Below are 22,895 nucleotides of genomic sequence, written 5' to 3'. Positions count from 1 at the left end.
CTATTCAGTCTCTTAGCAGCCTACAACTCAGCTGAATATCATCTCCTTTAGTGCATTAAACATAACCCCCCATAGAAACACAAACACTTTAAGCACATTAACAACAAAATGGTATCTAAATTATGAGGCATTTCTCTTAATGTCACCCTGCATACAATTCCCCCATCTGTTTTACATGTCTGCTCACTCTGCGCTGATTATTTCAAAATTAGGATTGCAAGATACCCAAGTGCAAAGCCATCCTTTACAGTGTGCCTGTGTTTCCTTCTGCTAATATGGAAACAGTCATCAACACTCACCAACAGACTTCACAGGCTCCATCCCACCATTCATTCTCTTCAGCTCCCACCCAAGTCCTTCTTTACATAACAAAATTTCTCATGCTCTCCTGACAAAAACAGTGAGATGTGTAACTCCACTCCTTTTCCTTTGCACAAAAAAGCACAGCTACTCTTGTTGTCCCTGCTTATAATCAGTTCCTGCAATAAAACAGAGATTACTCAAACTGACCCAGGAAATATAAAGTATGGAGAGTCACACAAAGAAAAAGTTAGAGGCATTGTCAGGAATAGCTCATCCTTTTTCATTCAGCAGTGACAAATACCAGAGCTGATCTGCAGGCTAAACCCTTTCTAATTCAACAATCCAGCAAAGCAATCACCAAACCAGTCAGCAGTACTAGATTTTTTACAGAAGTGCACCTCAACCTCCAGACTAGCACAGCAAAAAATGCTGAGTGGCTGATTTTTGTATGTACTTCAATTGCTACTGAACTGCTACAAAGGCTGGAGTTTGTGCAGGAAATGGATGCACCTCTTGAGGGTTTCTGGCTCCCAGCCAGGTACTTCATCCTCCTGTCCATTCCTGCTTCTGCTTCTGTCGGTGAACAAAAGTCAGTGACTGACAGTCAATGAATCAGGACATGGCTACACCCATAACTATCCCTGCTCATCAGCCACAGCACAACAGCAGCTTTTCAGAATAAATTTTATTTTCAGAATTTGTTTTTGCTTATGAGGTTCACATTTAAGTTGATTCCAGCAGAGGAAAAGCCTCCAGAAAAACTGAGAACTGCCTACAGTTGAAATGCCATTCTTTTAGACAGAATGGTTGAACAAATTTATACATAGTATATGTACATTTTACCTTATATCACACACATATATTACAATTATTCCCTTGATATAAATTACTCTAATTTCTATTTCAAAAACAAAGAGGATTTTTTTTTTAAAACAAGAAATCACTCTGACATTGGGATATGCAAAATCATGCAGATAAACCCCACAAGAGCCTTTTCATTTCATAGTACAGCATCAACACAGGTCTACATCAGCCACAATGCACTACTGATTTCATGAACAGTTAAAACTTCTCAAACAACAAAACATCATTTGGTTCTGGACTACACTTGGTACTTGACTTGATATAGACTCTGTAATTCCAGAAACTACAATCAAATAATCAGCTAGACAACACAGGCAACTAAGACATTTCAATTCTTCAAAGATTTTTAGTCTCACTAATAGCTGCAACCTTGTGCTTAAAATTTATGGCCTGGATCTTCTAGACACAGGTTGCTAAATTACTTCACACAGTGACAGCTTAAAAGGCACTCACTTGTGGAGGAAAACTAAAGTGAAGTAATGAAAATTGCAGGAGTTAAGTAATACAGAAATAAAATATTCAGTCATTTGGTTTAGTTACCAGTAACTAAAACATTCCACATCTGAAGCACTTCATTTGTATCTCAGATAGCTCAAATGAAAATACATAACTAGTCTTGTGTCATACCCACCTCCATGCTGGAATGAGCTGGAATATCTCTGGCATCCTCAATTTCAATTCCAAAAGTTTTGTGCAAAAATTATATTCAACAAAAAACTTACTGGCAACTCACTGCTCCACTATTTGATCAAAGAACCTTCATAATCTTCAAATGATGAACACCACCTGTCTTAGAAATCTCTCAAATCTTGCTAAGCCAGCCTTTGAAGCATACTGGTTAAAAAAAAAAATCTCAAAACCAGTCAGTGCTTCATGTTCTTTAAATAAATCCCTGACTGGTTTATCATTGTCATATGAACTAAACAAAAAGGTCTGGTCATGCCCCACTTTTAAAAAAAGACCTTTTGATCCTCTGTATTGTTCAGCCCTGAATCACAAGCTCTACATAGCATTTTCCAAACACTGTTTCTTATACAAAAGGGATAGCTTACACTGAAAGACTGAAAATCATTTCTCATTAGAACCAGAAACCTGAGGAAGAAAGGTTATAAGCTTTTGTGAGCTTCATGTCTGCAGTCCACAAGCTTTGGGAAACAATTTTAAATCATAATGCAATAGCAAGGCAGTACAAAAGCTTTCTCTTTTATATAATGCAATCAATAATGCAATTTCTTCCACCATAAATCTGTAAGCATAGCAGAAGCTAAGCTCTCATAACACCATTGAAACACCAAGTTAGTTCACTGAAATTCTTTAAGCATCATAATGCATTAAAAAAAAATTGCTGTTTGTTTAAACGACAGTTTTAAAAGCCTGCTTTTCCTGACCGAAACACCAAGTTAGTTCACTGAAATTCTTTAAGCATCATAATGCATTAAAAAAAATTGCTGTTTGTTTAAACAACAGTTTTAAAAGCCTACTTTTCCTGACATACACTACTTTATGGAGATACCTCCATCAGGCTGCCTGCTCCACAAACACCTGACCTGTGTGGCCCAGGAGCTGTGTGCTCAGACTTCTGTCAACAGACTGTTTGAAGAGCAGTGGTCAGAGCTGTCCATGTCACATAAATAATCAGCGACTCCTCTGGAGCAGGCTCAGCCCCGTCGGAGGGGCAGCACTCAACACGCAGCTACTTTGGTATCAGGATCAGCTCAAGCTGGTCATTAGGAGTAAGCTTACACTACCACTGCTTTTGCTGCTACACTTAAGGAAATGAACAGAGGCTTCAGTCTCGCAGAAATCCAACCTAGCTCTTCCCAAGCCCATGACAGATTCTTGAAAATGTTTAACAGAGAAAACAGAGCATCTGCCCATCTAAATTACTTCCACAACTGAACAGCTATATATGTTCAAAACAAACCAAGGGATAAAGTATAAGTATAAAGAATAATTATACTTACAAGCTTCCTCTTCTGGGGAGACTGAGCTCTTTCTGGAAAAAAAAATGAAAATCTTGAGTTAATTTTATTTTTTATTAGATATTACTGATTTGTTTATCAATAAATGACTGATGTGGAATGAATAAAGAGCTGGCCATTTCCCAGAGCATGCTCAGTGTGGAACTGCACAGCTCTGCTGCTGCACATTCACAATGCACAGTCTGGGGTATGAAAGTTGCTCATTTTGCCTAAACAATCATTGCCTTCGGAGTTAAAAATCATAAGTATTCAACAGAGCAAACATAACTTTGAAATTCAAGCCTGAGCACAGATAAGGCAGTAATTAATTCTGTCCTACATACCTCATCAGCATCAGACCGAACCACTTCCAGAAGTGTGGAACGTGGTGTGCCTGCAGCTGCTGGGTATGATCTCACACTCTCACCAAAAGGAAGAATTAATGCCATGGAGTGGATTTGGGGGAGGGTGGTTTGGGTTTTTGGGTTTTTTAGACACACATATTAGTTGTGTTATGTATTATAAATAAAAATTCGAGGCCAAACACAATTTCCACTTCTCAGCAGCATTTCGCATTTCAGCAGCACAAGCAAAGGCAGACGGTGGCTTTTTTGCTTTTTGTTGCAGTCGATAGCCCGGGGGCATCCCCAGGCGGGGGCATTGCCGGACACGGCACGTCCCTCGGCACTGCCCACCCCGGCACTGCCCACCCCGGCACTGTCCCCTCCCGGCACTGTCCATCCCGGCACTGCCCACCCCGGCACTGCCCATCCCGGCACTGTCCCCCGGCTCTGTCCCCATCCCGGCACTGTCCCATCCCGGCACTGTCCCCATCCCAGCACTGTCCCCATCCCAGCACTGTCCCCATCCCAGCACTGTCCCATCCCGGCACTGCCCATCCCAGCACTGTCCCCATCCCAGCACTGTCCCCTCCCGGCACTGCCCATCCCAGCACTGTCCCCATTCCAGCACTGTCCCCATCCCAGCACTGTCCCCTCCCAGCACTGTCCCCATCCCGGCACTGTCCCCATCCCGGCACTGTCCCCTCCCGGCACTGCCCATCCCAGCACTGTCCCCATCCCAGCACTGTCCCCATCCCAGCACTGTCCCCATCCCAGCACTGTCCCCATCCCGACTGTCCCTCCCCGGCTCCGCAATCCCCGGCCCCGCCCGGCTGCGGGGGCTGCGCTCCCGCCGGACACCGCCAGGTGGCAGCCGCGGCCGCCGCCCCGGCCCCCGATTCTGGGGTTTTTCTCCTTAAAACACCGGCACGGGCCGTGCTCATCCCCGGCTGCTTCGCTCCGGCTGAGCCCAGCAAGCACCAGCACAGCCAATTACTGATCTACGGGATGGGTTTGTCATCCCCGCTCAGGAAAAAGAAAAAAAAAAAAAAAGAAAAAAAAATAATTGTTTTCACGGAATATTGAAAATAAGATCAATAGGGGAAAAAAATCAAATCCATAACAGTGGTAAGGTAATCTCTTTTCCATCTTTAGACACAGTGTTTGTGCTGACTGACATGACTAACAATGCTATTGACAGGCAGTCACTGGTCTGATCAGTAACACATTGAAGTTTTTCAAAGATACCGAAAAGTTACAGCCACAAATAACAGATAAATAACTCTTATATGCCATTATTCTTTTCAAGTATTAGTTCTCCATAATTTGAAATTTCATTACAGTTTAACAGTGCCGAGCAAATTCCATGTGTGAATTATCTCAAGGCTGACAGCTTACAGCATGGAGAAATAAATTCCTGTCGTCAGACAAACTTGTCAAGATCTAATCAAAACACTTCAAGTGCGTAAGATAATAAATCATTAGCATCTATAACAGGTTGTGTGGTTTATATTCTAAAAAAAGGTATTTCTTCCACTCTCATTTGTTAGAAAGAATTAGTTTCCAACCGTGAAACCTTTGTAGCAAGGACAGCTTTTTGCTACTGCAAATGAATAAAAAACCAGGTAAGATATAGGTATTATATGTTATTCTGCTTCTGTGGATAGTGTGTTACTTAGACATGCATATACATCTCTTTCATCATATGAGCAGCTGTATTTAATTTATGCTTTTTTAAGAAGATGGCACCTCTTGGCAGAAGGCACTTTTTCCATTCAAATTCATATTTCTGTTGATTCCAACACAGTAAGCCCCAGAAATTTTTAGAATGTATGTATAAAGCTCTGGAATTTCATAGTACTGGATGAAAAAGCAAAACAGTGACCTTTAAATCTAACTACCTTCTAGTTTTTGAACTTCTAGGGTTCACTTTTCCAAGCTTTGCTCCAGTCATTAGAGCTGAAAAGTCATTTAAAGAGAGAACACTCCCTTGCAGCAGCACAGCTCTGGTAATTGTGACTTGTAATTACCAGACATACATCACAAGAAACATGGTCCAGGAACAAGAATGGACAAATCCTTTCCCTTACAGAACTCTTGCTTCATTCAAACAAGATGACCTTTAATACTTCCTATAATGTAGGTAATTCAGGATAAAATCCATGCAAGGTTAGGAGGAGGACTGCCTGGGGCTTTGTTCCTGAAAACATCCCTTGGAAACTGAGTTTCCAAATAAGGAAGGAGCAAAATCCTAGCAGATGACATCTCAATGCAATTGAAATATTATCCCATCCATGCAGGAATTGTCTTCCTTCTGCACCGCCACCTTGACAAACACGGTGCAGCTGTGGAATCAATAGGCAGCAGTTCACATTCAATACCACTGTGGTCTTGACAACAAAGAGCACAATCAAAACAATCAATTTTTATACCTGTTGTGCCACTGTGCCTCAGTTCATGTTAGTCTTAAAATCCCTTCACAAACCCTAACAGCCACACAGCCCACCACGTCCTGGCCTCTGCAGCACTTTCCTGTCCTCTGGAGAAATGACAATGCACTCTCCCAGCTCTGCCATTCTCTCTCTCCAGAGCTGGTAACAGCCCCTACAATCCCCCAAAACAGGCCATGAGCAGTGGGGCCAAGGCAAAAACACCAGAGCTGGACATTGCACAGCCATGAGCAGTGTAATGAGACTTGCTTTTCCCAAATCACCAGGGAGTTGTTGTGTGTGAAGTTACGTCCCAGAGAGAAAATGCCTGGAGATGGAAAGGAGGGAGCAGACTGCAGACCACTGCTGAACTGTTTCCTGTTTGAGGATGCCCACTGCCAGGAGAACACTGCAGATCTTCAGGGGATCAAGGGGACAATGAAAATGCCTCCCAGAGATGGGGATGCACACAGGGTCATGAAGACAGCTCAACACTTCAATGTGTGCAGTGGGACCAACAGAGAGTTTGTATCTTACAATGGCAGGGTGATTTCAAACATATGGAGTAGCACTACAAAACCAGTGATTCAATAATTATTGAAAATGTAAGGGAAAAGTCCAATAGCATTCCACAAGCACCCTATAAAGGTTAAAGTCTACTCAGAATCATATATAGTATCATTTATAGTAGAGATTAAACATTTTAGTTAGTAAATTATGAGGTAGCTGGTATGACTTAACTGATTTTCACTCACACCACAAAGGAGTTTGGCATTACATATCTATGTATCCTGAAAAAATAAATCATATTTTAAGAGGTGAGATAACTAATAAAGGAGTGCTGAGCTGTGACTACTTGGTCTGAAACACTATTTAAAGGGTGCAGCTGTAATCCTTTCAATATGCTAGTTCATCCTGAAGGACATTTTTCATTAAAGACCACCCTTCTGTTGAGAACAACACAGGAACCTGCAAGATTCCAAACTGCCCCTTCTGACAGCACATCTGCCTCCCTGAGCACTTGTGCTGCCAGTAGCTATATTTATATTGCCATTATTACTCCAGCCAGCCTCCATGCCACCTGCTCTCTAGGTCAACAATATAACCCTCAAAACAGGGGCTTACATTTATATTTGATTTATATGAAGTGCTAAATAGCATAAGAACATTTTAAAATATTGGTGCACATTATTCACAAAGAACTTTCAGAAGTGGAAATAAAGAACAACTTTCACAGATCCTAAAAAATAAGGAGTGTATTAAATCTTGCAGTACCCAAATGACAAGAACAGACTGTTCTGAAAGTTAATTTTTTGTATCAGTTCCACATTTCAAGGCATAATTATTAAACATGCAACTTGATCTCCACAAGACAAAAGAAGCAGCAGATTTTCAGACAAGCAGTTGAAAAGGAACTTTGGGAAAGAAATTCAGCATTGCAGAATTTATAAAAGCTGATTCAAATATCTGCCTTCAAAAGAGTTCCTTATATTTCCTTTTATCTTAAGTTCATCACCTCAATCATGAGGCTATAAAATCAGTTGGACACCATATCATGCTACAGAAGAGCTTCCACAATAAGACTCAATCCTCATTTTACAGGCAGCAAGAAGGCTAAAAGAGAAGAAATACCAGTCATTTTAAAGAGAATTTTTCTGTTTGCAAAATACATTGTTTAGTACATAGATACTGAACATTTTATTCAGTTGTGGTTTTTCGTATACAGAAACTGCATCTGAAAACAGGAATGCTTCAGGCAGCAGGAAGAGTGCTGGCTTTTTGCATAGGTGTGTGCACACAATATGGAGAGGAAATAAAGTCTGGAAATCTATTTGTTCACTGACCTACAATACAGCCCACACCGTTCCAGCAGATCCGTTATGTTACAGAAGTGTGAAAAAACAGGAACCCATCACTCAAATTTGTCACTTTCTCTCAGTCTTGTAATTTGTCCTTGAATATGTATCTGCACATATGGCACAGACCCACAGGCAAAGTTGGATGCTGGAGCCTGCACTGATGGCAGCTTAAATGGAGTCCTTGCAAATTAAAATGAGAACCATCGCCACACAGGATGTTCCATGTTTTTGCCAGAGCAGACAGCATGATTCCTGAGATTGCTTTTGACCTTGGCTCCCTTGCAGGGTACTCACTATCATACCAGTTGGGACAATAGACAAATATTTTTACAGCTATAAGAGTAAATACATTTCAGTTAATAAGTTAATATTTCACAGATGATGAAATTCCACTGACAGTCAGTGACCTGGTACCATGCACTCTTGTTTTAATTTTTTTTCCTTTGCTGACTATGTTTGCTTTAGGGTATACTACCAACCAGCAGGGGATTAATTAAATCTCCCTCTATACATAACCATTTGCATTACAGAAATGATATAATGAGGGTTGGAATCTCCAATTCTGATGGAAAGTACAACCTGGCCGTGCAAGGACAAACTGTAATCCATCCATCAGATTAACAGGAAGGAATTTTTCATGGTGATTAAGAAAAAAAAAAAATGCCCCATGCTAAGCTTTTCTTTCTGCTATCAGAATCTATCAGGAAAAATAATTTCCTTCTTTTCACCATATCACTGTAAATGGTTATTAAAAACAGCACTTCTCAATTTCTCTGTCTAGAAATGATTACATCTGAACTTGTTTCCCAAACTCATCAGTAAAGAATTTTAAACAGCAACACTGAAACTGTATCTGTACTGAAGGTCAGATGAACCTATGGAATATGCTGCAGATATTTTCTGTAATTTACTGACTTTTTAGAAGCTAAATTCAGGATCATATTGTTAGATCATCTGCTTAGCTACAGAGATACTTAAAATACAGAAAACGGATACCCAGCCTCTTGCCAATACCATCCAAAATATTCAGAGGACATGGATTTAATTCCCAGACCTTTCTCCACACTCTACTGAATTTATGTCTGTCGTCACACAAATTCTAAAATGCCATGGATAGCTTAGTCCCAGGGCATTCCCCCATATTCCCAGTGCTACCCAAACTGTGTGGAACCACCCTTTCCTAAGAAATCTCACCTTCATGGTGGCAAACGGCCACAGCCTCCAGAAAAATGTGTGTGACACCAGAATAGCCAATAGCATGTCTGTTCACCCAGTGCTACCCTAAACATACTACAAGTTCAAAGCAAAATCAAGTTGTTGTTTTGATTCATTTTCTACCTCAGCAGAATTGCATGACAATAAAAATACCATTTGCAACTATTCTAACATATAAAACCAAATGGGGGAAAACCCCTCAGCTGTTTAACTAACAGGCAGCCCTACTTCTCTAAATATTCAGTGTATATCAGTCTTTCGACCCACAGGTCACGAATCAGCCAATGATGTATTTCATGCTTTTAGATCTTCCAGACTTTCTTTTCTCTTCAGCTTAGAAATCCCTTACTAGTCAGCAAAATAAAAAGCCTTTGGATTTATTTCAAATTAGAGTTACGGCAGAAGGAAATAAAGCTAAAAGCCCTTTAAACTTCAAGCAAAATTCTCAAACACAGCAAATTATTTTCCCTTCCCACCAGCCCTTCTGAATGGTCAACAGAAACTTATTCTTTGGTAAGCAAAGCTAAGGATCCAGGTCACATCTGTGCATTAACCTGTCAAGAATATATGTGACCAGAAGCTTCCCACTAACCCTTCATATCACTTAACCTCAGGGCTTTCCATAAGATTATGGATTTTGACTGCTTGACCTAAAATAATTCCAGAATACATCTCAAAACAGGCAAGAATTCACACTTTCCTCAGAATATTTTCAGTGCCCACTCCCATGTGTATATATATAATATATCTATATGCATTTCAGTAAGCTGGAGTGTCTGCTCCATATTTTGTACATTACATCATATTTTCCAGCCCAAAATACAACATTACACAGTGCACACCACAGGCCACTGCTCATGGCAACAAACGGGAGTGAAACCACACGTCATGGCTTGGGCTGGCAAATGGCAATAAAAACCACATTCCCAAGGGATGGAGGGACCAGCCCCAGGAAAAGCCACAGCTTTTCCACAGCTGCCACAGCTCAGTGGGCACCCAGAGCCCAGGGCAGGGTGGCACTCACACATCCCTCACCAGCCAGAGCCATGAGTGATTTGCAGTCCTCCAGCTCTCATTTCCTCCACAGGATTCATTCCTGTCTCTGTTTCTCAGGACCAGGAGCACAGGGTCACTCTGATTTCATGCCCTCAGTCAAGCAGAAGTCTCTTTCTTCCCATAGTAAAGACAATTCCTAGTTTTATATTCAATCCCAAGCTTTTCAGCTGTAATTAAACAAAGAGTGGCTTCTGAAAAATAAGACAACCTCTAAGAGCCCTGGTCACAATAACAGAGGTACAATAACTCAGCTGTTCAATCCGTAGACATCAGCAAGCTAATTCACTATTAACTTGATTATTTTCAAGGCTAAAAAATTAAAACCAACCATAGAAGCAGCCCTCTTCAAGTACACTTGCCAAACTTACTTTTAAATGTTAGAGAGCACGTAGGAGACAATGCTTTTAAGGTGCAATTTCACTAGCAGGAAAAAGCAAATTTGAATATTACAGCTTGAATTTTGCAACCCAGAGTCCTAGATGTGATGCAGAAGCATAGGAAAAAAAAAAAAAACAAAACAGCAGAGCAGAAGAAAAACTATGAATTTACTCTCCCAACAGACAATCCATAAATTGCAACAGCAGCAGCTCCAGAAGAACATTATGATAACTTATTCCCCAAATTAAACAACAGCAGCAACCCAAAATGTGTGTGTGTGTAGCAACAAAATAAAAAGCAAGACACATGGTAGTCCTCTGCAAATAAACGTTTTACTTTAAAACCTGAGAAATAACACCACTAATAAATTCTCCAAATCTTCCTTATATATTTTTGCACAAATTAGCCTAAAGGCAAAGGAATACTGAGAGTAATAAAGCACAGAGCTTAGACAGATCATTAATCTTTCTCATTACTTAATTCTAGTTTTACAAGGCCATGAAGCAGATTCCTGATGTGTGAAAGAGCCTGCCCAGCATTGAACACTCATCCCAAATAATGGCAGCAACTGTTCAAAATTCTCTTTCATTTTTCCAGACAGCGCCAGTTTCAGAAATTTAAGTCAAAAGGTCACATTCTGCAAAATTTTAGAAAATGCAGGGAAGAGTCTCATCTCAGAGCTGTACAGGACTGCAGCTGTAATGCTATTGTTAGAAACCACTCTTAAAATTACTCTGTCTTGACTTGCACCAAAAATTCCTTCAAGACTGGGCATGCAATGGTCACAAGGAAACAGTCACAGCTGCTAAAAATGCCAAGAGCATTACAAATAAAGAAATCCAGTTTTATTCTCTCCCTTGTAGGCTCATACTAATATTAATATATGATTAAGTCAGTTGATATTTCTATTATACACAAATCTACTCCTTAAAAGGTTGTTTCTAGACAAATTAATTGTCATGAAGGCTACCTGACAACTAATTTGATTCCTAAAACTCTTCAAATATCCCCTAAAAACTGAATAACCAAGCCTAACAAAAGGATTCCACAAGAACCTTTCTGGTTTATCCTACAAAATTCTATATAAAACAATGAGCATCTCATGAAACTCCAGGCCTGGCTCATCAGCTCATATCAATTCAGTGAACTGTTAACACAGACCATGAACAAAAATCAAAGGTTAGCCCTAAAATTATATTGAGATACATTGGTATTATATGATATTAAAATAAATTGGACATTCTTCAATACCACAGTTGAAGGAACAAAAGGCACATGGTCAGTTCAGTGTTAATGTCAGCAGCAGAACTCTCCCACCAGCCCAAAGTGTGTCAGGCTGGTTTCTCACTGACTCCCCAGCTGTAAATTGTTTGAAAGCAAAAAGGCAGAAATTAAATTTGGTGGGTTTTTTTGAGAGGCACTCCCCATGTCTCCAACTGCTTTGTCAATGTTAGGCCAAGACTTGTGACATCAACAGAATTTCATCTTTACAATTGTCTATTTCTCAATTAATTTAGACAAAAAGAAAAATGTGTCAGGTCAGTGTTGCCAGACAGCTGGACAGCTTGGCCAGCCTTAAAATAACACCAAGTTTCCAAACAGTAAAGCTCTGGGAGAAAGTTCCAGGGAAGAGGAACCATTTAGTTCCACAAAAGGCCTCAACAATAAAGGTGTCTCCCATCCTTCCTTAAAGCTGCATCAAATCCATTCCACACAGATATGGGAAAACACTCTCCGAAATTGAAAGCATAAGCAATCAATTTTAAAGATATTTAGTAATTAGTCCTAAAAGGATTTCCAAGCAAATAAAGCTCCCTTGCCTTCATCTAGTTTATGACTGATAGCATCTGTAACCTCACGTGGCATCCATTAAGTTCAGTACTTAATTACATCTGCTCTGGCTGGACATTATTTACAGAACAAGCAGATGTAATTTTCCATTGCTTAGCTAAGCTACATGAGGCACTTCAGCCTACCCCTCTCAAATCACTGCTTGTCACAAACCACAAAAGGAGGGACAGACAGGGTGCTCTGAGCATTTCCTGCAAAGGAACAGTTACAGGCCATCATCCACTTAGAGAAGAAATCCACATGCTGAGCACCATGTGAAAACTGGGAATAATCAGAGCCAGACAGTATTTACACCTTTGTAAGCAAACAAGAGAATTTTAACTTCTCTTTCTGCCCTCAGAAGTGAATAGTCTCTGATATTGCTTATGCCTGCTGGGTTCCATGCTGGAGCATAAACCCTTGACAAGACTGATGAAAGAAAGGGCTGTGTTGCTTCATTCCCCAAAATAAATACTTTTTTACACCAAAAGCAAAAGCCAGAGATATTTGACGTTTACACATATTATCTGTATAGGAAGAGATATTCACCCCCTGGATATATCAGGTGGTTACACACCTAGCATGACTCATTTCAGTTATAACACAAAGCCTTTGTACCACAACATTTTATTATTAGTTCTGAAAAACAATCATTTCAGTGAAAAAACAAACATTAAAATGGAACATGCTTTCCTATCATCTTTCACACATACTTTCAAACTTGTTGGTGGGGTTTTTTCTGCTTAGGCATATTTAAATTAATCATAAAGACAAAAAAAATATATTAGAAAAATGTAATTAAATGGTCCTCTCAAATTCAGTGAGACAGAACTGTAATAATCACCAACTGAACTCTAATTTTAAAATTACAATCTTATATTAACTTCAAGGGTCCAGCAGTGTGACAATGCTCTAAGATGGAATATAAAATAGGAAACTGCAAAGTGGTGCTAGGCCAAACCCAGCATTCATTTACAGATCAAACCCAATGTGGGAAAGTTTTCTGCTTGTGTAGGCAAGAAAAACTTCAGGCTCAGAAGAGACAGAACATATCTCACAAAAGCAGCATTTATTGCTTTCAAAATGAAAGACAGGTGAGCTGGGAACCATAGAAACTGACCAACCACATCCCCAGGCATATTTTTAAATAACCACATCCAGCCCTGTCCTTCAGTTGCATCATAAATTCTGCAAACGTCAAGAGAACTGAAGTTTTTGGATCACTCCGATTTCTCCTATGAAAAAGCATGGGATACATCTAAGCATCTTTTACAGATTTATTTATGAGCAACCCTACAACATTTAATGTAGTTGGATAATTCAGGTTTACTCAGTGCCAAGAGATCTGTTTCAGAGTAAAGGAAAATGCATCCCCAATTAAAGCAGTGGTAAAATACAGGCACTCACTCCCAAAGTACAGATTTGAGAAAGTGCAGACTGTGCCTAATGACTTTTAGCTCTGATGGGTGATTACTGTGCTCTGTAATGGGCTGACAGAAACAGCTGATTCTATTACAAGGACATGTTCTGGCAAGGATTCTCTTTCTGTTGCATTTAAATTATAAATATGGACTCTCCTGAAAACATCAAGACAAAAGATACTAATCAATATCTAAAACTTCTGTCTTCTGTCCTTTACCATACTTCAAATTAGAACAAACACTGACTTCACCACCAGGAAAAGCCTTGCAGGTACTCAGGACTGTCTGCACTGTAATTTCTCTGCTGTGCATTCCTCTTCATCCTTTACTCCTTTCAGAAGAAACTGCAAGGTTTTTTTAAAATTCTGCTGCTGGCTTCAAAGTGAGGTTTTAAGGTATATTCCTGTTTGCATTTATGGGTACAGAAAAAAATTTCCAAAGACTTCGCGAGACCTGAAAATTCATCACCAATTGTCACTGAACAGTCTCTTTCTTCAAAGAGGATTTGGGAAGGGGCTTTTCCTCAACTTGACAGGTCTCAAAACCACAAGTCTAATCAATGGCCTTGTTCACACTTTCAGGTTGAATTCAATGCATGATTAAAGCATTCAGCTCAGAATAGCTTCTGGGGAGCCAAAAAGTCTTTAATATAATGTTTTTAACTCGATGTCTGTAATGTACTATAGGAGAACTTGAATACCAGAACCAAAGTCCCTGCTCCTCTGATACATATTTCATAAAAGCTACAAAAAAAGCTACTCATACTGGAAAGAAAAAGCAGCATGGAACTGCAAACTATCTAACAGGCAAAAAGCTTCAGTACATCGAAGCATTTAAGTACAAATGGTGCTCACACTACCTAAAAACCAGGTCTGTACCGCTGCACAAGCTTTCCCACTGCTATTTTTGAAGTTTTGCTGTCATTTTCTTTTGTCTATCCCAGCTCAATAACAATCTGCCCAAACTCAACAGCTTTTTTTCAGAGTAGAAGTTACAATTTTGATGTGCTGCTACGCGCATTAGAGGACTTTTTATACAAAGAATGTTTGCTGTGGACAATAAAGCAATTCTTATGTTGATAACTAATGGGGGAAAAAAAAAAACCTTATGAGATTTTTCACTGAACTTGTTACATTGTTGAGAGGGACCAGACTGCAAAGCAATTCTTATGTTGATAACTAATGGGGAAAAAAAAAAAAAACTTATGAGATTTTTCACTGAACTTGTTGCATTGTTGAGAGGGACCAGACTGCAGAGAAATAAGGAAAGAGATGGAAGTTTAGTGACCATCTGTGAAGAAGTAACCTAAATAGCTTTCAAAGAATGACTCAAGGTTTCATTTCCTGATAGCAACCATCTACCCATGTTCCTTGGTATGATAAGTTATCTTCTTCATAAAAAAAATTCTTGGTTTGTTTCCCTTAGATGTGTAACTCCTTAATCCCTATTTCCACGATGTTTTCTCTCAGGCAGTGCTGCCACAAGCTGCACTGGTGCACCCAAATTCTCACAACAGAACTGCAACTTCAGCAGCCAGAACAAAGGATTAGTAAAAGCATTAAACTGATCCTACAAAATCATTCAGTAAATGCACAAAAATGTAATTAATTTCATTAATTCTCCTCCAAATTTAAATTCTGTGATAATTGATAATTTTCATTTCAATAAAACCGTTTAGAAACTGATAAAATAGTTTCAATTGGGTCTGACTGCAACAGGCTCAAGGCTCTTTTAACACGTTTCACTTTTCAGTTTCTCACAAAGTCAAAAGCACAGCAAAGAAAAGCCAAGATGGTGATTCCCATTTCAATCCTATTCTCGAAGCTGCAACGTTGCTCCAAATTCACCACTGTATTTTAGGTATTTTTGTTTACTCAGGAGGAAAGAAACTTTGGAGATTGAAAGATTTATTTTTAATGGTTGAATTCAGAATGTTAACACCAGAAAGCAAACCCACCATCTAGTCAAGGAATTACAGATGACTGGCTATAGGGGGATTTCTCTAACACACACACCCAAAACAAACCCAGTCCAGCCCCTGGGGTTAGTCCAGATTTACATATGTGCTAAGTGACAGTTTTTACAGCTCAAATGATCTTTCCTCACTTACATGATTTAAAAAAAAGGTGTGTCACAGGTACCACTTTATTTTCAGTGGTTTTAATTCCACAGTAGCTTCTTAAATAATGAATATTTCTTTTCTGCCCACTACTTACTTTTATTGAAGTATTTATCGTTGAAACAAATTTAAAAGTCAGGTTAGTATTTATTTACGAAAAATCCTAGGATGGCTCACTTGTACACAAGAACTATCAGAGACTGGGCAACAAAAATATTTAAAAGCAGTTTTTCAGATGGAGTGAGCCTGGTGTCTTACTAGGGGAGCCACTGGGAAAGTCTATTGCTTTGTTAACATGGTGTTGGGTTATTTTTCAGATGAAGGTAAAGCAACTCAAGTCACATTCCCTCCCCCACCCAAAAGAAGCTGCTCAGCATTTATGTTCAGAGCGCTTAAATTGCTATGTACATGCTCCTTAAAAAAAATAAAATCAATAGACATTATGCCTACTCACTTAAAAATCAATGGACATTATAGATTAATAAAATATTCTTTTCATTTTCCCATTTTCATTTTATTCTAATTGAATATTTATACCCTCTGTACCCAGATTTAACATTAAATGCAAATGGACAGAGAGCATTTAAATGTGTACTGGTTCTAGGAAGCAGAATCTGTACTTTTATACAAACTTGAAAGAATTATTTGTAAAATTACCATATTGAGGAGAGCAAAACCCTATTTTCAATCTTAATACTTCAAGTTTTCCTAATTTCATTGTACTTAAATAGCATTCCACCATTCAGACCTAGAAACTATTAAAGCAAATGACTGACCAAAAAAAATAGTATTTTCAAAACAGTATTGGAACCTCACTACACAAATGTCCATTCGTTTCAATGGAAAAGGTGAGAAATTAGGTTCATTGTAGTGTCTGAAAATCTCCACCTATGGCTTCCTTCATGCCTAGAAGGTTTTTGCTTCACAGATTCAGGTATTCCTATCAAAGAAAATAATTCTCTGGAGCCTGGGAAAGGCAGAGAACAAAAAAAGGGCTCAAAAAGCCAACAATATAATAGCAAGATACAGGAAAGGGAAATGAACCTGACTACAGTGCCAGGGAACTACCATGTGCAACACTGCATAAAGCAAAGCAGAACTTACAAGAGCTTCTACATGAATCCTAGAAGCCTGAAAAATAAAACAAAAGTCTATTTGGCATCAAACAGCACCCTCTGTAACAGGCATCCCACACACCTGCCCACAGGAGGATAATCTGTGGGATAGTGCTGTCAGTGTTTACTCATCAGGATTGATGGATTAAGCTGTGGGAGCAGGGAAGATGCTCTGCAGATGAAATTTGCCAGGATAAAAATATTACAGAAGAAATGCATCACAGAATCCCTTTGGGCAGGAAACCCAGCCTGTAAGAGCCAAAAATGCAGTTCCAGGGCTGTGCTACCAATTCTCAGTCCAAGGCAATGGCAACAATCAGGAAATATTAAATAAGATCAGGGGAGCTGCAAAGTTAGAACAAGTCACAACGATGGAAGTTTTCAGTCTGGGCCAGTGCTTACTAGGACAACAGAAGAGCGTCTGAACTCCAAAAAAGATGCTATTTTGGGTTTGTCCTCAGCCTTCTACATTCCTGTTTAGTGCCCACAGCATGACTCTGTCTTTACTGGGGTGCAGTGTTGCTCCTGGGCAGAAGCCTTCAGTCCCAAAGACGTGATCAGCTCCCATCACACCTAATTCCTCCTTTTTACTCCTTTATGTTGTCCACACATGTGGGCTGCCAATCTCTTGTCTACAGATTCTCACACACAGAACTGGCAGGTATTACAGAGAATGCTATCACAGAAATCTTTTATTTCAATGGCCCACTTGGCAACCTCAAGTTACCCTGGAAGCATCCCTCCCTGAACCTCCCACACAGAAACCGAGTTAACTGCATTTATTCACAGAATCACTGTCACAGCAAGCTTCCCCTGATCCTTGGGGGTATCATCTCTGCTGCAGAGCCTCCTCAGCACAGAAGGATACAGTGACCCTGTCTGGAAGGTGGATCTTGTCCAAAAGGTTGGGTCCGTGCTCAGCAGCAGCAGAGGGGCTGCCCCTGTGGTGTCCCTGCAGGTCTCACCTCTCAGCCTCTCTACTGTTTGTCCAGTTCAGGTACTTTAAGAGCAATCCTGTGTTCTCAGTGCTGAGAGATCCCTGAACCACACACCCAAACACAGTGAAGATCTGCTCCATCATGTGATCTACATTCTCTGCAAAAAATAGAGAACCTTTCACTCAGACACCAGATTTTTACCTGTCCCTTACGTTTAACAATGTGTTAGGTACTAGAACCTGAAGCTAATTAAGCTGCTCCTTCAAGTAGTAATTAAACTTACTCTCCTTCCACTCTATTCTACTTTTATTAAGTAAATTAAAAATAGGTGAGATCTATCCAAAAGCAGGTTCACTTTTTTGAGTTTATGGGCTTCTTCTTAAATGCTGACTCGAGGATTCTCTCTTCACTGAAGAGAGCCAACTTTTGAGTTTATGGGCTTCTTCTTAAATGCTGACTTGAGGCATTCTCTCTTCACTGAAGACAGCCAATCTTTTCATTGTCCCCTGTTCTACATACGAGTTAGAAATTTCTTTTCCTTTCACTCCTGCATCTCTAAACAGGTTAGGCATTCTCAGTATCCCAGATGATCAGGCAGAAAGCTGACTAATGTTGTAGGTGGGTCAAAAATCTTACATACAGAACTAAAAAAAACTCCCCAAAACTAATGCAGAAGTTCAAAAGTGTGCTGTTATTTTATTTCTGCAAAATGTTAGAAATTTGAGTTTTCCATTTAGATTGGGTTTTCCTAACTTAATTCCAGGATACTCTGCAATAGCAGATACTACACAGAACCAAATGTGGATTTCCTGTAAATCCTGGCAGTGTGAGGAATTTATCAGGCAAGTGGTCAACACAAGGCCAGAATCAGGATATACACAACTAACTCCTCACACAGCCAAACCACAACTAATTTGAAAAGGACAGAGGACAAACTGTGAAGAAAATGGACAGCTTTAAATGAGGAATAAAGGCAAACAGGCTGTTAGGCAGCATCAAGAATGGGATGCAACATAATATGGAAATTATTATAATGGCATTAGCTCAATCAGAAGCACATCAGCAGCTATGATGCCATGTCTGGTTCTGGGCACATGGTTCACAAAGAAAAATCCCAGACTCCTGGGCAAGACAGCTTGCTGCTATTCTTGAAATTAATTTTCCTATGGAATACATACTTGAGCCTAAAGCTAGAAAAAAGCCTCCAACCACCACCAAACAGGTTTTCATCAGAAAGGAAATAACTTGTCTTTCTAGCCAAAGGAGAGGCATCTTAAAACACCTGCAGTGTGACAGCACTGCCTTTCACAGCTCAGCAAGGAGTGCCACCAGTTTATCTAAAATGAATATTCAAATGCTGGCAGCCACCATTCCAGCAAAAGAAGTCTTTGGCTGCAGTGAGGACAGTCTCATGGATTAATTGAGGGAAGAATTCCCACAGAAGGAAAGCTACTCAGAACAAAGGACAATGCTGGCACAAGAAATGATGCATACAAATAGGTGTGTTTCCATTTCCATACAAATGGAAACTAAAAGTTTCTGATTTTCAGAAGACTATGCTTGTAAAACAGTAGCAATGAAGTACTTAAATTCTTTGTGGTCGTAAAGAGATACAATTGGACAGCATATATACATTATTTCATACATACACAATTTCTATGAATACACAGACACAAAGAAATGCTATTTTCCTGGCTTAAATGGAAAGCTCACACATTTTCTTTTGTATTTATACAAACTTCAAAGACACCACAAGAGCAAATTTTGTTCCGATGCACCACAGATTACCGCATCATTTCCAACACCTGCTTTTACAACTGACTTCTTTCTTCAGAAAACAAAAGGCTTGAAAGCCACAGGTTTCTGGAATGCATTTTCTACATGTGCAATTTATGAAGGCATTCAAAAACAGCCTACAATATATATAGCAGGGAAGCTCTGAAAGCTTAGGGCAAGAGGAATTTTCCTAATCTGCTTAAGCACAGGATTTTTTTAGTGGCAACATGGCTGCTGCTCTGTGCCTGTGTCTCCCTGTCCTAAGCCTGTTTGCTTTTTGTTTTCTGTTTAGTTTGATTCTCTGGGGAGGCTTAATTGTTTTTTGCTTTTTTGTCTTCATGGTAGGATTCCTTTACTATCTGATTTTACGGCTGCCATTGCCATTTTCTGTGGGAGCACTTTTTTGTTTGTTTTATGGCCCACCTTCAGTGAATCCTCTTTAGTACAATCAACCTTTTTGGCTTTTTACTCCGCTCCATTATTCCACTGCACTACTGCAGGATTTGCTACAAGACTCCCAGCCCCAATTCCCAGCAAATGAGGACTACAGAAGGATCCATCTGCTGCTGATACACGGAAGTCTCAGCTGAAACACTTCTTATGCCGTTTGGGATGGATGGAGCTACATCACTACATCTTTTCTCAAGAGGATGCACTCCAGGAATAGCAATCAAACTCCTGAAGACACTGTGGATCAGGATTTTTTCCAGCAGAAGGAAGAGCTACCAAGAGTTCACAGGCTTTGTCATTTGAACGCCATTCCACCAGCAACTATTATGAGCTGTTACTTCAGGTTTTTGGATTTCTAATCACTGAGGTTTCCGCCACTGAAAAAGGAATTAGCTCCTTTATGTTAATCAGTGAAAATATTTACTTGAATTTTGACTTGGTTATTAAATTTCATACTGCACATACTTAGGATATGGACTTTGGAAAGACACTGCTTGATTAATCTCCACCATTAATGCTGCAACAGGAGGAGAGTGACAGATCTCTACTGAACAGCTTCTGGAGATGAAGATGCAATCTTTCTTAACTGAGAAAGGATTATTTCAGATCTAACTCTGATTGATGGCAGTGTTGCTAATGCATCAGCATCTTGTATTATGTGCAAAAATTAAAATTATAATTCTATGTACTTTGGAGAAAGTTCTACTTTGTCCAGTATTAGGGGACAACAGGAGTTATCCTGCTTTTCTTTTACCATTACCTTGTTATTATGTCTTGTGCATCGGAATGCAACCTCCTGTGTCCAAAAATCAATTTCTTGTAAAATTATGTCTTTTCTCTGTTGAAAGTTTAAATTGTTTTAGTGAGTGATCGTATTTAGTATTTTGCTGTTAGTGAAGTTTAAATCTCTTCCCTACAGGCTGGAGTTATAATTGCAACCTCAGTGCACACTGCCTGCCCTTAAATACTGCAATTGAATTTTTCCCATTGTTTCAAGACTGTCCTTGAGGAACAGCATAAATGGTCTTATTTCTCAGTTAATTCTCAAACCGTCTGCACACTGGCCATGATCAAATACTTGGAGGTGCCAGGTAAGGACAAGACACAAAGACACAAAGCCCCACCTCAGTCAGATGCAGTAAGTGGCCACTTGCACAGCTGCAAGTCCATTAAAAGCCTTACTCACACTATCTTAATTAACTTTCTTAACACTTGCCTGCCCTGGTGAATTCATCTGAAGTTAAAAGCTGATTTGTGTTTCTATTTGGACTCCAAATTTGGAATTATGTTATGTTTCAGTTTGAAACTCCATGAAATTGACAGCTTTGTCTTTGAAAGCTCCAGATCAAAATAGTACAGATGAATTTTTACCTGTATCAAAAAAAAAGGAGACCTTATTCACATTAGTAACATTAGCACTTTTCTTGTATTGTTAATACTAATGTTTGTATTTTCCTCATTGAGCTAATACTGCACATTATTCCCTTATCAGAGTCCTACTTTATATGTTGTCAGTCCTGTGGCATTAGGTATTTTGTAGGATAAGTGTTCTATTTCTTATTTGATACTCATTTTTTTACTTTAAGATTTTCATGAGCTGATCTCCATGTTATGATTTTTTATTTCTGCAAGACGACTCATACAGCTATTACACGAGTTCTTTAAGGAATTATGATTCACATTCTGATATCTCTTACACTATTTAACATGTGTCAAAATAAATAGTAGAAAAATCCTTTTTAATGCAAAAGAATATCTGCATGGATATTGCACAAATCTTTATCAACTGAAATAGTATTTGAAGATTTCCATTCCAAAGCAATTACCACTCCTGCAGAAGAAAGCAGCTGATGAAACAGGGGGCAGAAAAGATCAGTACTTAATCCATTATCACTCCCAGTAATGCTAATCTAGGTGTAAGATTAATTTGAACTTCAAACATATTAAAGCAGCAAAATAAGATTTGCTTCCAGGAATGTAGAAAAGACAGTATATCCATATGATCAGATTCAACATTTACTGCAACCTTTCGCCCATAATACAAATTTGAAACCAACTCAGATGTTTAGGAAAAGATAAAACAAATAGATGATGTATGGAATCACTTACAAGACCCAAACATGGATTTTAATATGGGAAGCAAAACTTAATGAGATCGTCTTCTCTGACAGGGCAATTAAAACATAAGAAGCATTCAGCATTTCTCTCATGGAAACTTATTTGATTATTTGGATGTAGCATTTTGTTCATTTCCACCTATGAGGTTTCTATTCTTTTTAACTCTGTGTTTTTCCCTAAGAACTTGACAGTTACTTGATAAATCAATTTTAAAAACATTTGGTTTAGCCTGCCTGACCTTAGAAGTTGGTGTATTATTTCTAAAGTAATTTTTTCCAAACACAAAAATTCAATAACCTACCAGTTTATTTCACAATGGTGAATAACCTCTAAGCATCTTAATACTGTTAAATCTGACGCTTCTACTTTTTCATTTTTGTTTCTGTGACTTTGATTTCTGTTAAATTTACGAAGGCAAACAATTCTTAGCAGGTTGACAGGTATCTCTTTTTACTTGGGATTTCAACTGCTCAGTTCACCTGCCAGTGACTCAAGAACTCATTTCACTGTACCAAGATTAACATTGTGCATGAAGATTGACATGGGAAGGCACTGAAAGGCTCTGGACCTTCTGGTTCTTACCATTCCTCCAGCCTGGAATTTGGATTTCATCTTCCTGCCTCCCTAATTTCCTGTGAACTTCATGAAGTTCTCACCCAGCCACCACCAAAATGCAGGCTGAAATATACTTGTCTTTTACTAACAGCTCCATGTCCCTCCTG

General features: G+C 39.3%; 1 protein-coding gene across 11 annotated transcripts in view; it reads right to left on the bottom strand.

Moving 5' to 3' along the window:
* The window catches only part of MAST2 (microtubule associated serine/threonine kinase 2), a 204,535-nt gene that overhangs the window by 104,074 nt on the left and 77,566 nt on the right, over nucleotides 1-22,895 (bottom strand). For all 11 annotated transcript variants that reach the window (XM_039711644.1, XM_039711653.1, XM_039711640.1 and 8 more), the window contains one exon: nucleotides 3,132-3,163. In XM_039711644.1, the coding sequence (XP_039567578.1) occupies nucleotides 3,132-3,163 (32 nt within the window). The remainder of the gene's footprint in view (nucleotides 1-3,131; nucleotides 3,164-22,895) is intronic.

Source organism: Passer montanus, unplaced genomic scaffold (genome assembly GCF_014805655.1).
Source record: "Passer montanus isolate IOZ18808 unplaced genomic scaffold, ASM1480565v1 scaffold25, whole genome shotgun sequence".
Taxonomy (NCBI): domain Eukaryota; kingdom Metazoa; phylum Chordata; class Aves; order Passeriformes; family Passeridae; genus Passer; species Passer montanus.
This window is presented reverse-complemented; position numbering and strand designations above follow the sequence as displayed.